This window comes from Cricetulus griseus, chromosome 2 (genome assembly GCF_003668045.3).
Source record: "Cricetulus griseus strain 17A/GY chromosome 2, alternate assembly CriGri-PICRH-1.0, whole genome shotgun sequence".
In the NCBI taxonomy this organism is placed as follows: domain Eukaryota; kingdom Metazoa; phylum Chordata; class Mammalia; order Rodentia; family Cricetidae; genus Cricetulus; species Cricetulus griseus.
The window spans coordinates 29,142,984-29,157,875 of NC_048595.1; the positions used below are offsets into that span (position 1 = coordinate 29,142,984).

A 14,892-nucleotide genomic window follows, 5' to 3' on the forward strand; every position below is an offset into this window, starting at 1 on the left:
TGCCGCCGCTCTTGCCACCACCCCCGGCAGCAGCCGCCGCTGCAGCGCCCGCCCCCAAACCCGACTCTGACTGGACTACCGCCCAGCACCGGCTGCTTATTGGCTGGGAGGGCTGCCACTCCGAAGCATCAGGGTAGGTGGTGTGCATCACGTGCCTGGAATCACCTGACTAGTAGCGGCTGATGGGGCGGGGGGAGGAGGAGTCACGAGGAGATCGGCCCGGCCGCGCCTCTCGTCGAGCTCCGGGCCTTAGCCCTTGGGCGCATCCCTCACGCACCTCGGCCTGCCCTGCGCGCGCCGATCTGCTCACCGCTCCCCGCCTCCTTCCGGGCTCCGAGAGCGCCGCAGGGAAGATGCTTCTGGGCGTCTGGGTAAGAATTCATTGCACCCCCTCCTCCTCCGGTTGCAGCTGCCCAGCCAGTATTTATATGATGCCTGCCAGATCCTGGGTACCACCGGGAAGGCACTCGAAACTGAAAGTGAATTGTCCCTGCCTGCCCTCGAGTTGCTTGAAGGTTAACAGAGATTGGACATCTGTTTAAGTAGACTCGGTACAGATTTTATGTGAGAAGGCCATGAGCACAGATGAACCGCTCTAGAATTGGGTGAGGAAGTCCACAGGAGGTCGTGTGTGAGCCAGTTCTGACAGACGATGTGGTTGGGATGTGCGAAAAGTGTATAAAGTAGGAGCCAGCCAGAGCGCAGACAGAAGTCCCAGTGGTAACTTGCCCTAGCTGGTAGCTGGAGCCGACAAGGAAAACAAATACAAGCATGCTAAGACACCTTATTTTGGGGCACGACTTACTTTGATCCCAGCACTCGGGAGGCAGAGGCAGGCGGATTTCTGTGAGTTCGAGACCAGCCTGGTCTACAGAGCGAGTGCCAGGATAGGCTCCAAAGCTACACAGAGAAACCCCCGTGGGGGTGGGGGGGGGACTTTATCTTTCTGCAAGCAGATTGTTGATAGAATCTTGCTGTCCTTATATTCAACGGACTCTAGGTTTCTTGTTCCCACCTAATCAAAGTGCTCCTCCACTATCCCATCCAGCAGCTGAGTACCGAGTTATCTTTGACTTCCTTGTGGTTAGGGTTCAGAGGAATTAGGAATAATAAAGGCAAATGCTTGCTGCCAAAGTATGCTTCAGAAAGCCATATGAGAATTTTCTCGTCTTGGACTCCAGAAGTGGAAATTTGACAAACACTTAAAGAACAGCTCTGTACATTTAAAAGGAGTTGGGATATGGGTCTTGGTTTCACAAAGTGACTGTGTTGTTTGCAGGGATGGAATTCGGGGTGTTTTGTGTATGGCTAGGCAAACTGTACCACACAGCCTTATCTCCTACTCAGAGAGTGACTTGACTGTGGGGGAAAAAAGTAATTTTGTGTTGGCCTGGCACATTGGTTATGTCTGATCCTAGAAGTTAAAGGCAGGATATATCCTCAGAGGTGATCACAACTTCACCTAAAAAAATCCAACTCCATAGTATCTAATAGGCAGACAGAATGCACTTAAATGTACATGTCCCTCCCACGATCTATGGGAGACTGCTTACAAGACACCCCTAGTCCCATGCACAGATTGGAAGAATTTGCATGTGAACCTATGCACACGCCTCACATCCTTTATATCAGCTCCACATTAATTATAATGCCCAATACAAGGGCATGGTGTCTTTCCAGGCATGATGTCAATAGCACACACTTGTAATCCCAATACTTCAGACGAAGATGCAGGCTCCCCCAATAAGTTCGAAGTCAGCCAGCTCTATACATCAAGTTCCTTGACAGCCTGAGCTAGAAACCCTTTTTTTAAAGGAGTCATGGGGAGAATGTAAAGTTGTTACACTGTATTACATAGAGTAAGCACAAGAATAAAGCCTACACATGCTCAGCAATCCCTCCCCAATTTCCAATCCAGTTGGCTGAATCCATGGATTCAGAGAACAACTGTTTGCCAGAGGAATTCAAATGTGAGGGTAGCTCTGGTAAAAGTGTTAACTAACAGTTTGGGGTGGGGTATAGGAATAAAGATCTTCTTACCTTTCACTTGAGTTTTGGTGAAAGTCACTTTGTTGTTGTTTAGCATTGTATATGGAAAGCTAGCTAGCCTGCAAATCTCTGGGCTGACTCCTGTCCACCTCCCATGTCACTACAGGAGCACTGGGATTGCAGAAATTACACAAATCTGCTCAATTTTACGCGAGTTCTGGGGATTCAAATTCAAGTCCTCACATTTATGTGACAGTTGCTTTACCCACTGAGCCATCTCCAAAGCTCTGTTCAGCTCAAAATTTTATTCTGGGCTGGAGATTAAAAGTAGTTAAAAGCACTTGGTGCTCTTGCAGAGGACCCACATTCGGCACAACCATAGGGGATACAAGGATAAAAGGGCACACACATGGTTCACACACATACAAGCAGCCAAAACACTCATACACAAAATAAAAATATATTTTTATAAAGTTGCTTATACAAGGGGTTTGGGATGTAGTTCAGTTGGCAGAATGCTTGACTAGCTTTTATGAAACCCTAGGTTCCATCCTCAGCACTGTATACCGTAGGCCTGGGCACTTGCCTGTAATCACAGACAGAACCAAGGAAGCAAAAGCAAGAGGACCAGAAAGAAGTTCAAGGTTATTCTCTGCTCTATCAGTCAGTCTCAGAAAACATCAGTCTCAAGCCCACAGTCATAGTCCCTTCTTGACAACAGCCCTTCTACTATCCAAGTACAGTCTTCATTATACACCAAGTCTTCTCAACCTAATATGAGTGAGTCCCCGGCCCCAGTCTTCCCTGGTCCATTATCCTAAGTTGCTTCAATCATTGCTTCTACATTACTGTCCGGTAGGACTTTGAGGGTTGAAATGTTGTATGTCTGTATTGTTTGGGACAGTACCTGCTGGCCACATGAATGAATGCTAGAAAAGCTGCTGGTATGATTGAGGAACTGAGTTTTTGTTTTGAGTAACTGCTCTGTGTAACTGGTGGCAACCACACTAGAAAACTCAGCCATACTTTCACATCCCTTCTCCTTATTGATCATTCTTCCTTAAAATGCATTCATGCTTGTCAGCATCCCTCAGATACCTGGTACCTACAGAGTGACCAGCAGGGCTTTCAGGCAGACTTATTTATTAGCACCTGAACATTTCTATTCTCCAAATGGAAGTTTAAGTTTCCTGGGAATATAAATGATTTACATTAGTGGTTACTAAAACTAGTATTTTGTCAGAAACACTACCCACTAAATTTATGTAACATTTTTTTAACTGCTATATGACTTGATATTTTTAGCTTTTTGTGCCCAGCAGTGTAGGTACTCCAGATTACCACGTTAAAACCCATTTCAAAGTAGTCTGGTATACCAGTCACCCTTTCCAAGTCTGTGGTACTTACAGTTGTGGCATTACTACAACTGATCTGCAGATAGCCTTTTACAGTTTGCAAGGCACTTTTATACTCAATGTATTTAATCTGATTCTGACAATAAACTCATATGGTAGGTAAGATGTGAAAGTACACATACACACACACACACACACACACACACACACACACACACACACACACACACACACCAACCCACCCACCCACCCTTGGGGGAGTGTTAAGACAGGGTCTTATGCAGCTAAGGCTAGCCTCTTACTATGTAGTCAGAGATGACTTTAAAATTCCTGACCCTCTTGCTTTCATGTGCTAAGATTACAGGCATGGCACATCATGTCTGTGCAGAACTTTATTTTATATGTAATGTGTGCACATGTGAAGGACAGCTCCCGAGAGCAGATTTTTCTGCCACCTGTGGGATGTAGGGATTGAACTGTGTTCTTCAGGCCTGTGCCCAAGTACCTCTATCCACTGAGCCACGTGTATAGCCTATAATTTTTATTCTATACATGAAGCAGCTGAAGTGTAGCAGGAACTGAAGAGATGAGTTACATTTTCTATTTCATTTAGCATCATCTTGTATCTAAGTCTTCATTCGAGTCCTTGATAGAAATGATGGAGAGGGTCCATGTCAGGTGGCTCAACATGCCCAGTGACCTTCAAATCTTTTTTTCTTTTTTAGGATTTATTTATTTATGCATTTGTTTTTTAAATTTGAGTGCTCTGTCTGCATGTACGTCTGCATGCCAGAAGAGGACTATAGATGGTTGTGAGCTACCATGTGGGTGCTGGGAATTGAACTCAGGTCCTCTGGAAGAGCAGCCTGTGTTCTTAACCTGAATCAATGCTCCAGCCCCAGACCTTGAATTCTTAAACATCAATAACTGGCCCAGGTCACTTCTACCTACAAGTGGTAATCTAACCCACATGCTGCAAGTAATGTGCAAAAGGACAGTTCAGGACAGTCACAGACCAACTGACATAATGTAACATTAGACCAGGCATGGTGAGACATACCTTTTAATCCCAGCACTTAGGAAGCAGAAGCAGGAGGATCTTGAGATCCAGGCTACCATCTGCTGCAAAGTAAGTTCTATGCCAGTCACAGCTACATATAGTGAGCCCTGTCTTAGGATAAATAAATAACAGTAGTACCATGAGAGGGAAAAAAAAACTTCCAGAAAACAAAATGTAGTTGTCTGTATCAACAAAATGGCTGCCATACAAACTGCCTAAAGAAGCTAAGTACCCTCTCTTGCAAATCCTGAGGCCTACAATTCTTAGCACATCCTAACCCACCTTGTAGATGTTTACATGTGTCTCATAATAAATGAATCTTTACCAAACCAGCACTTTAGCCCAGTGCTACCCATCCAGGAGACACTCAAATCTTTAAGAAGAGAATCTGTCCAGCTGAAAGAATTCCAGCAGTAGCTGGCCATCCTCCAGAAACAAACTTGTGACTGGAAGAAATGCAGACCATTGCCACAATCCTGCCAACATGACTGATTACAATGCCCTTGTAAATGGCTTGGTCAGAGTTTCCAGAAGGTGCCAGTGGCCTCAGCTGGTTAAACCAGCTTTGATTGGATGTGTGCTGTGATCAAAATTAAAGACAGGCTCCCTAACAATAAGGATAGAAGGCATGAAATGCAAGGACTCCAGTGTCTGTGAGTGAGGAAAGTAAGTGATCAACAATACATCTGACTCTGAGTCTTCCCAGAGAAAGGAGAAAGAGCCTGATGTAGTGGTGATGCCTATAATCGCAGCATTCAGAAGTTGGAAGCAAGATGATCAGGACTTCAAGGCCAGCCTGGGGGTACATGAAACTGTCCCCTACCCAAAAAGAAAGAAGAGAACTAACAAAACAAGTGGTACTTTACCATTTACACATCTTTCATGTACATTCTCTCGTTTGACCTCACAACAACCCTGTGAGGTAGGCAGCACAAGTTCTCATGGTACAGACAAGAAAGTGAATCTCCAAGCCATTAACTGACCTGCCCAGTTAGCAACAAATTCATATAAATATCAGTCTTTGGCCTAAAAATTCAGCACCCAACCTCGCCTCATACTTGCCCTACCTACTTCACAGGGATAATAAAGATAAAATTAATTCGAGGCTCAAAAAATACCTTTGAGGGGGGGAAAAAAGCACTATATAATTACATATTATAATCATCTGTGACATAATGGTTCATCCCCCTTTCCGTCCCAGCTGGTGCATGAACCCAGAATTTTATATTATCTCTTCTGTGCTCAACTAAGGAACTAACTAAGTAAGGCAGGGTAAGAGTGTAGTCATGTTGGAAGCTATGTAAATTACAATCAGGATAGCTGCAGCATTAAGCAAACTGAAAACAACACAGACTACTGTGCAACCAGGACACACTAAAGCACACAGCACAGCAAGGCAGCATTATCAGATGGGCATGATTGCATAGAAAGAAAATGTGGTGTCAGAGTTCACACTGGCACACACAAGTTATCTAAGGCAAAGTGGTGGCAAAGAAGAGTTCTTTGTTCCATATTATATAAAGGAGCAAGACGCATGGGGATCCATGCAGAAGCATCATACATCACAAATCTGTCCAGCTGTCTACTGGGTATACACTGTCAAGAATGAGTGTGCCTACTATGCTCAAGTCCTCAACCAAGGAATAGCTCCATGTTAAATCTCCTAGTTAAAATACAACCAGTACCATCATTCCTAATTGGATAATAAATAAAATGTCTTTGAAAGTGAAAAGTTATGTGGCTCTTTAGCTTTTCTCCGATATTTGCTTTGGATTCTCCTGCTTTAAGACCCAAAGAAAGTTATATTGAGTTTTTATTGGTGATTCTATGTATATGTGTTTATAACATTAAAGTGTGATGAGTGGATTTAACATATTAAAAGTTTATAGCATCTTTTCAGGAAAGATTATATACTATACAAGCTATTCAAGTGATACAAAACCAGTTTTCAGTGTCTTTTCAACTGAGAAGAATCCTATTCAGCACGCTTCTCCTCCTGAGGTGGCTCATACTGAGCAAGCTATGGGGCAAAGACAGAGGATTTAGGTGAATTTTATTTAAATTGGGTAAAAAACTTAGTAACACAATGAAATTAGATATTATATTCAACTTAGTTACTGAGTCAGTAATCAATTCTGAACTTATCCTTCTTAAACCATTTGCTTACTTAAGATTGAGTACAATTAAAACTAACAAAATCCCTTTTTGTATAAACCGTTAGCATTGCTGGGAACTAAACTTTAGTTTCAAATCAAATACTAGGTACATAACAGTCTATCTTCCCAAAATTGCCACGCAGTATAATAATAGAGCTATCTTGTCCTAAAAATAGATGAAGAGTTATGTGAATCAGCCAATGAAAAGTAACTAATGTCTGACTTTTAAAAGTACCAGCAGGGATTCCCAGCACTGGGGAGGCGGATCTGAGTTCAAAAAGCCAGCCTGATCTACATAGAGACTACTAAGTATATATCTCAGTATCCTTGATAATCTAAGACACTGCATTTCCTTTTATAAAAGCTTATGGTTCCTTACAAGAACACTGAACTTCAGATTTGACTTCTTTCAATTAGCTGTCAGACTTGGAAAGTGTATCATGTAGTTCAGAATGTGGTAAGCCTCAAAGACTTTGAGTTGATGTTCAAGTTTATGGGAGTTTGAACAAAGGGAAAACTTCAGCTCTAGATAAAATCGAGTACAGTTTACTCCTGCCCTTGTGAACTGGGAGCCAGTACACAAGACTGTGCACTGCCCCCTTCTAGGTGCCCTTAACAAAGCAGTGGCCTAGACTGAACTAAACTGCCTGAAGTACCTACTTTAAGCCTTTTTATTGATACATGTTTTCCAATTCCTTCTTCTTGACCACACTTTGCTTATCCTATTTATTGTTGGTCTCAGGATTTTTCTAGATGAGGCTTAAGTTTGCTATGCATTTGACTCAAACTGACACTGTCCCTCCCTGCTGCCCATTTCGTGAAGTTTTGGGTTTAGTTGTACTCTGGTTCTATCATGTTACAGATAGAACCCAGGACCTTTGCACATGCCAGACAGATGCTCTAACACTGAGCTCTGTCCCTGGCCTGTAGTAAGGATCTGGTCAGATAATCATTAGAGACAAGATTTTTTTTAATTTGAACTTCTTTTTTAAATTTACCTTTGCTTTCAGTTTTTTATTTTCTTCTACAGAAGCTTCATATTTCTCTTTCATTTCTGCCAATTCTAGACGAAGCAGCTCTATTTCTGGGTTTTCCGGGGTGGCAGCTCCTAAGTGATGCTTTAAAAAACTAACATCAGTGTTAAGAATGTACTCACAGAAGAATGAGGCTGGGGGGAAAGTCACCCACCACACCACTAGTAGTTATCCAAGGTCATGTGAAGATTCAAAAGAACTTTTCAATAAACAAAAGTATTTAAAGCTTATGTATTTGAAAACTTAAAATGTCAAAAAATATGGCCTTTTTGACTTCAGAGATGAAAAGGATACTCCAGAGCACTGGTGGGCTTCTCTGGTTCTTCATATAAGGCTACCAACACTGCAAACCAAAGAGAAAGAAAAGCAATGAAGTCTTAAGTGTAGATGGCTGCAATATTCTGAAACTCAGTAAATACTGTATGGCAAGCAGATTGCTAAGATTGCCTATACAGAGGTGAGTAAGTCAGTGTTCTTACTTGCAACAAATTTACAGTCCATTGCAAAAGACAAAGAATGCAGAGAGTATTGAACTGCAATAGTGGTTACTGAGTTTCGGAGTGAGATTGGAGAAATACTTAGCATCAGAGGCAAACCTGAAACATAGCTGTGTTTCAGATAAAAATGGGAACTAATGTGTCAAGTACTTTGTGGGTAATAAACAGAAAAGTAGTCTAGGGTCGGACAATGGAAAACTGAGAAAAGCTTAGTTGAACTTTGGTCCTAAGTGCTACAAGCATATTTTCAACAGTTTTAAAGCAAGGGGGGTGGCAAGATCATTCGTGACTGCTGTATGCAAGACTGACTGAAACTGGACATGGAAAACGGCAGGACAATTAAGAAAGTTGGGTGTGGTGGCCCACGCCTGTAATCTCAGTACTGAGGAGGTGAGGCAGAGGGATAAGGAGTTTGAGGCCATTCATGGAAAAGCAATGAGCTACTGGCCTGGGATACAAAGAACCCTGTCTTTAAAAAACAAAAAAATTCTAATGTAATCTAACTAAAGAAATTTAAGTGTTAGGTAATTAACTGAAGCATTCCACTCAGAATATTCAAGAATTAAGTTTTATGTATAACAAGCTAGGCACCAACCAAAAATGTTTCCAGTAATCAAAATGCTCAGATTGGCATTTAAAAATGTTTTAGTGCCTCATGTGAACCCTGTCTCACTCAACTACTGAACAAATCCTCCTGGAATTCAATATTCAGATGGCAAGTTCCAGTGCTGAGGACCCTTTTAAAAAAATCTCCTGCGTGTGTAGACACCTGAACCTGTGTGTAATTAAGACAGGTAACCCAAGCTTGCCTAGAATTCACTATGTAGCCCAACCTCAAACTCATGGCAATCCTTCTGCTTCAGTTCTCCCACAAGTGTGTGTCATCACACCCAACTTTGACAAAAGCAAAAAATGTAGCTGTTCAATGTGTATAACTTTAAGAGTCCAAATTAAGAAATCGTGTTCTAAACCAATTTACATGTCCTCCTGGTTTTTAGAGTTTTAATTTAAATACTGTATGAAAAACAGCAAGTGAGTGGGTACTTTTAACTTACACTAAAATATACAAAAAGTTTTTGAAAAATTGACACATTGATACCATCACTATCTGCCAATCTCTTAGTATGTTACAACACTCAATTCCCTACCTATTGCTTTTTTTAATTACATATTCAAAACTGTTTCTTCCATTTACTCCGATGATCAGAACTGAATTTAAGCTTTACTTTAAAAAAAAAAAAAAACTGCATCTCTCTAGGAAGTCTAGCTGTCCTGGAACTATGTAAACTAGGGTGGCCTTGAACTAAGAGAAATTGCTTGTGTCGGTGACTGATGGGATTAAAGACATGCACCACCAAGCCAGCTAGAATCTACTTTTTTTTTTTTTTTTTTTTTTTTTTTTAAATTTTTGAGACAGGGTTTCTCTGTGTAGCCCTGGCTGTCCTGGAACTCATTCTGTAGGCCAGGTTGGCCTCCAACTCAAAAGATCCTCCTACCTCTGCCTCCGGCGTGTTGGGATTAAAGGCCTATGCCACCACTGCCCGGCTAGAATCTAAACTTTTATAGGTGTGGCTATTAACGCTCTTGTCTTTTCCTTCCATTATTCCTTCAGCTTCCAAATGCCCATTGGTGGTGCATGCAAGGCTGATGCTACAAAGTGTTAAGTTTCTTGTGCTTTTCTATGAAGTGATTGTACTTCTTATCTGAAGAGAATTCAACCAAATCATATTCCCTTTTGCTTTAGCAGCTAGATTTATTTCTATTAGTTAAATATGGGGGAGGAGGGACCAGAGGACACATTTCAGGACACATTCTAAACCCGCCTCCTGCCATGTGAGTTTCAGATATCAAACTCAGGTCCATCTAGCTTGGTAGCAAGCACCTTCACCTGCTGAGCCTTGCTGGCCCCTAGCAGCCAGGTTATTTAAAGCCAAATATTTTATAGGTTGATATCATGCTCAAAATAACAAAATGTTACTCCAAATCATTTGTTACCCATCCACCTTATTTATGGATGTTTTTCTCCAGAGGGTTTTTTGTTGGTTGGTTGGTTGGTTTGGTTTTTTGTTTTTAAGATGTAGTCTAGCTCTAGCCCAGGTTGGCCTCAGACTCAAGCAGGCGTTCTACTTCAGCCTGTCAAGTACAGTTAGAAATAAGACAAGATGCCTTGCTCGTTGCATGTTCCTTAGACACTTTGTGGCAAGGTCTTTCACTGGAGCTTGGATTCTTTTAGCTAAACTGGCAGCCGATAAGCCTTGAAGATCACCCTGTCCCGTCTCTCCCACTTCCCCAAGCACTGGAATGACACACAGAGACCCTGTCTGGCTTACTATATGAGCACTAGTATTCTCAACGGTGGTCCTTATGGTTGTGCATCAAGTGGTCTGAACCTCTGAGCAATCCCTCCAGCCTAGCTCTAATTTGCTTTTTTGAGGCAGGTCTTGTTACATACCCCAGACAAGCAGTGAATGCAACATCCCCCTTCTCTCACTAAAGCACTAAAAACGTGTCACCATGCCTTACAGTGTTTTGACATTAAAAACTATTTGTATAAATCATTTATGTTTGACCCTTTAAGGTTTTTTTTATTTTTTTCCGGGAGCTGAGGACCAAACCCAGGGCCTCGAACCACTGAGCTAAATCCCCAACCCCTAAAATTAAGTTTTCAATTGTATCAGTAGATACTATGCTGTCAGATGCTATGTAGGAGACTAGAATTTTAAAAGACTGAGGTTGGGAGCACACAAAGTTTTCCACTCTCTTACACAGCCTGAAGGCTGCACGTCTTCTCTGTATTCTGTTATCTCCAACTATCCTCCACCCACCTTTTACAGCTTTTCTGTCCACTTGCTGCATCCAAACCCCTACCTACTCTCTCTCACACACACACACACACACACACAGAGAATACCTGGGACCAGCAGTATTTCAGTGTTTATCTCGAATTTGGAGTATCTATACATACATAATGAGATATCTTAGGGATGAGATCCAAGCCTAAACATGAAATTCATTTACATTCCATATGGACCTTAAATACATAATGTGGACATGACCTTATACAAGCAAATATATTCCTCGGCTCCTGAATTTTGACTGATATAATTTATGCAGACAGGTATGGGATTTTCCATATCAATGCTCAGGAACTTACAGGCTTTGGAGCAATTTAGATTTCGAATTTTCAGATTAAGAATACTTATCTGTACTTTCGATTCTGTTCAAAGGTCTTCCCTCTACCACTCAAAGAAAAGTGTCACATCTTTATCCCCTAGTCTTGCAATTGTTTAAGTTATACATTTACCACTAGCCGGCACTGTGTCTTATTATGTGTGTCCCTAAGCTACAAGCACCTGACAGTGGGGACATTTCTACCGCTGTATCACGTGGTGCCCAGGACACAAGACTGGAATAAGATCATTACATGAAAAAAACAAACATGAGGGTTTTGGTTTTTGTTTACCAGAATTCCAAAATCTGTAACACTTCCGAGGCCACAGAGTACAGTGGCTTCCCACAGTACTTCTTACAATTTGCTCACATTGACTTGCAAAGATACAGGAAATTAATATCTAAGTCGAAAGTAGGTAGTAATCCAAAGTTGTCAGCTCATCCATGTGAGGGAATTAAAAGCCCTGCTTTCTGCTAAATTCTCCCATAAATTCCCCTAGCCTTTGTTTCCCAAAAAAGCAGATACAAATGATTTCCTAGACACTTCCCATTCTCAAAAGGACCAAGGTTTCAACCCCTGACAGCAATTCCATTCTAACCCCTTGAAAGCACCAGGCAATGTTATGTTGAGTAACACGTAGCAGGTATTCCGTATACTGTCTGTCAAGCTAGTTCAGCTTTATTATCTCTGAGGGTCCCTTTGGTTTTCTGTCACCATACTCTCTAACCTTACACCCAGAAAGGAAGGGATATATTTTAACAGTAAGCTTCAATTTTTAAGGTTAAAAAATACACTTTTATGTGCTCTGACGCTCTTAAGAATCTAATTCTACTTTAATTATGAGATCTACACAAAGTAGGAATTACTACAGGCTGCAAAGAGTTGAAAAGCCACAGCCCAAATTGTCTACGATTCCCCAGCTTTGAGGACCAGTAATAACCGTTTTTCAAACCTAGTAATTTTCTTAGTTGCCTTTTGTCCAAAGGAAAATGTGTAAGATCCCGCACACTCTAAGGCGGGAGCAATTGGGATCTTAAGGTCTCCTACTATCGTGTCCACTGCGGCTGCTCGAGGGAAAGCAACGGAAGTTGGAGAGACTTTGCAACAGCTGCAAGAGTTTCTGTCCCGGGCAGAGAGCGGCCACGGGGGCGAAGCGACGTCCCGCAGCCGGCGTGCGCCCGACCCCCGGGACCCCAAGGCCTCGCCGGTTCCCCTGAGGGCCCCACCTGGCCGGGAGCGCGCGGGCACGAGCAGCCGCCGCCCGCCCCGGCTCACCTTTCGTCAGCGTGTCCAGCACCCCCGACTTCTCCAAGTACCTCCGGAACTGCTCGCGCTTCGAGTCGGCGGCCTGAGGAGACACGGCGGGTCAGGGACCGGAGCCCGGGCCGGAGCAGGAAGACGGAGCGCCCCGCCGCCGCCCCCAAGCCCTGCACGCGCCCCAACTCCCACCCGGCGCCGCCCGCACGCCCCGAGCCACGCCGCGCCCCCCTCACTTTGTAATGGGCCATAGTGACAGCCACAGCGGCGTAGCTGGCGCCGGAGATACGGGCTGGCGGGCTCCAAGCCGCACTGCTCATGCGCGGAACGGCATGTGCGTCTGCGCACTGGGCAGGCACGGGCCGGGATAGCCGGGGTGTGGCCTGTTTTCATGGCGACCGGGACGCTGTGTATCCCCCGTCTCCGCGGAGCCCAGGGAGACTGCGTGCGCCCGCCCTCCGCGGTTCCGGGCAGCCCCGCATCTTCCTCTTCCGGTCGCCGTGGAGATTCGGTTGCCTAGCAAGAGGCGAGGTTTAGGTAAATCCGGGCGACCGTCCTGTGAGCCCGGTGTGGTGTGGTGTGGTGTGGTGTGGTGTGGTGTGGTGTGGTGTGGTGTGGTGTGGTGTGGTGTGGTGTGGTGTGGTGTGGTGTGGAGTCAGCGACTCTTGGCGGAGCTCATCCCCACGTGGTAGTGTGCACACTCCTTGTCTGTTTGGATCTTTGGAAGTGTTGGGGACCAGCCAACACCGCGTTTCTTGGCTCTCAGAAAAATACCCAGCACGAGTGTGGTGAAGGCAAGAGAACCTGGAAAAGGTTCAAGGTCACCCTCAGCTACATAAAGAGTTTGAGCCTAGGTTGGGCTGCATGTTCAGGGCTAAGCCCAATGAGGTTTGCAGATACACCTGGCTGAGAGAATGCTATGTGTGCTAATCTCTACATCTCTGTTTTAGAGCAGTGACTTCTAAAGTCGTGAACCTGCCTTTATTATCAGTTTTTCTCCCCCCCCTTCCCCGGAGGATTACCATTAATTTCTTTTCCATATATATTATGCGTGTTTTTATCATTATTTGAGCCAACATGTTGAAAAGAATGACAGTAATAAGTATGTATGTTCCTTTAGTTCTTTTTTCCTTCATCCAGAATGCTTGCCCTCTTTATCCTGTGAGCATCAGGAGCTACCCGAAGTGCAGAAAATGAATTTAAACGTGGGTATGCTGCTGGGTTTCTACTGAGAACATTTCTGGATGCAGATGTGCCCATTACTTGGCTAGATTTTGTTCTGACTTTGCATAGAATTTATTCTATTCCCTGGGCGGTGGTGGCCCACGAATTTAATTCCAGCACTCTGGAGGCAGAGGCAGACTAATCTGAGAGTTCGAGGCCAGCCTGGTGCAGGACCAGAGCTACACAAACCCTGTCTTAAAAAACAACAAACAAAATATTAGGAAAAAAAAACAGAATTAATTCTATTCATGTTTCAATGTATATTGTCTTCCAAGCCCTACCATATAGATGTCAAAAGAAGATCCAGATGGATTTTTTTGTGGGGGTGGGGGTGGAGGGAGGGGATTTGTACCTCAGCATAGCTGCAGATCAGAAGACTGGCAGGAGTCTTAAGCTCTCACCTGTCATAAACTCAGGATCCTCATGCTTTGACAGCAAGCTGTCTCACCCACTGGGCCACCTCCCCTGGACGCCCCTCAACTCTTACATTTAATTTTAAAGTCAGTGTACTGAAAGGAGACTAGATATAAGATAGATGCTATATTACACTTTTGTTATTCAAGGTGTAAGAAAGCAGTCTGCCATGAAAGAAGAAGAAAGAAAGGGAAGGCAGGGAAGCACGGGAGGGTAGACAGACAGATCAGGGCTTGCTTGAGGTCCATTAAGGGGAAGCTGCTTCCCACTGCTCAAAAGAATGGAATCTGACTTTGACTTCTGGCCTTAATTGGTGACATAACAGTGTAACCTTTACAGAAATTGGAATAGTAAATACTATTGTCTCCTCCCTTAAGAGTTGGTCCAACTGGACCTGTCAATCACTTGATCAAGAGACCACTCCTCAGGAAAGCCAGTGTGCCTGAAGACACGCTAAGGAGATGAGAGGAATAATTGTCCCCTGAATCATCCCAGGAGCCCCACTCTTGAGACAGTTGCTGACAGACTTTACAGCTAAGCCTGCCATCTTTCTAAGTGTTAAAAATGTAACTTTTCCTTTTTAAATTTCTTTAGATAACTGAAATTAGATACCTAAATCCCAAGCCCTGACACTCTGGGTTTCTCACTTTTCTCTGAAGATCATCCCAGTCCTGCTGCTTGCAGACCTTCATTGCTGACCCTACTCAAAAGACATGACTCTTCTGTCTTCCTCC

General features: G+C 43.6%; 1 protein-coding gene and 1 long non-coding RNA gene across 3 annotated transcripts in view; one reads left to right on the plus strand and one right to left on the minus strand.

Annotated features, from left to right (window-relative positions):
- The first annotated feature begins 76 nt into the window (after positions 1 to 76).
- The window catches only part of LOC113833848, a 39,614-nt gene continuing 24,798 nt past the window's right edge, over positions 77 to 14,892 (plus strand). Inside the window, exon 1 of one of the 2 annotated variants that reach the window (XR_003482000.2) lies at positions 77 to 371. This is a non-coding gene — a long non-coding RNA (uncharacterized LOC113833848). Of the gene's footprint in view, positions 372 to 12,882; positions 13,058 to 14,892 lie in introns of those variants that run through there. The other variant, XR_004768166.1, reaches the window with a different exon arrangement.
- Mycbp (MYC binding protein) lies at positions 5,260 to 12,905 on the minus strand. The gene is made up of 5 exons (XM_027399217.2): positions 12,757 to 12,905; positions 12,539 to 12,611; positions 7,889 to 7,937; positions 7,559 to 7,688; positions 5,260 to 6,424 (listed from the first exon to the last, which is right to left on the minus strand). The coding sequence occupies exons 1-5, from the start codon at positions 12,838 to 12,840 to the stop codon at positions 6,380 to 6,382; spliced, it is 381 nt and encodes a 126-aa protein (XP_027255018.1). The 5' UTR covers positions 12,841 to 12,905; the 3' UTR covers positions 5,260 to 6,379.

What these genes read in the sequence shown, in the direction of transcription:
- Mycbp (XM_027399217.2), bottom strand. Translation starts at nt 12,840, where the DNA reads ATGAGCAGTGCGGCTTGGAGCCCGCCAGCCCGTATCTCCGGCGCCAGC. An exon ending in GCTGGACACGCTGACGAAAG is followed by an intron (nt 7,938 to 12,538) that starts GTGAGCCGGGGC and finishes TTTGGTTTGCAG; the next exon opens with TGTTGGTAGCCTTATATGAA. An exon ending in ATAAAAAACTGAAAGCAAAG is followed by an intron (nt 6,425 to 7,558) that starts GTAAATTTAAAA and finishes TTTGCCCCATAG; the next exon opens with CTTGCTCAGTATGAGCCACC.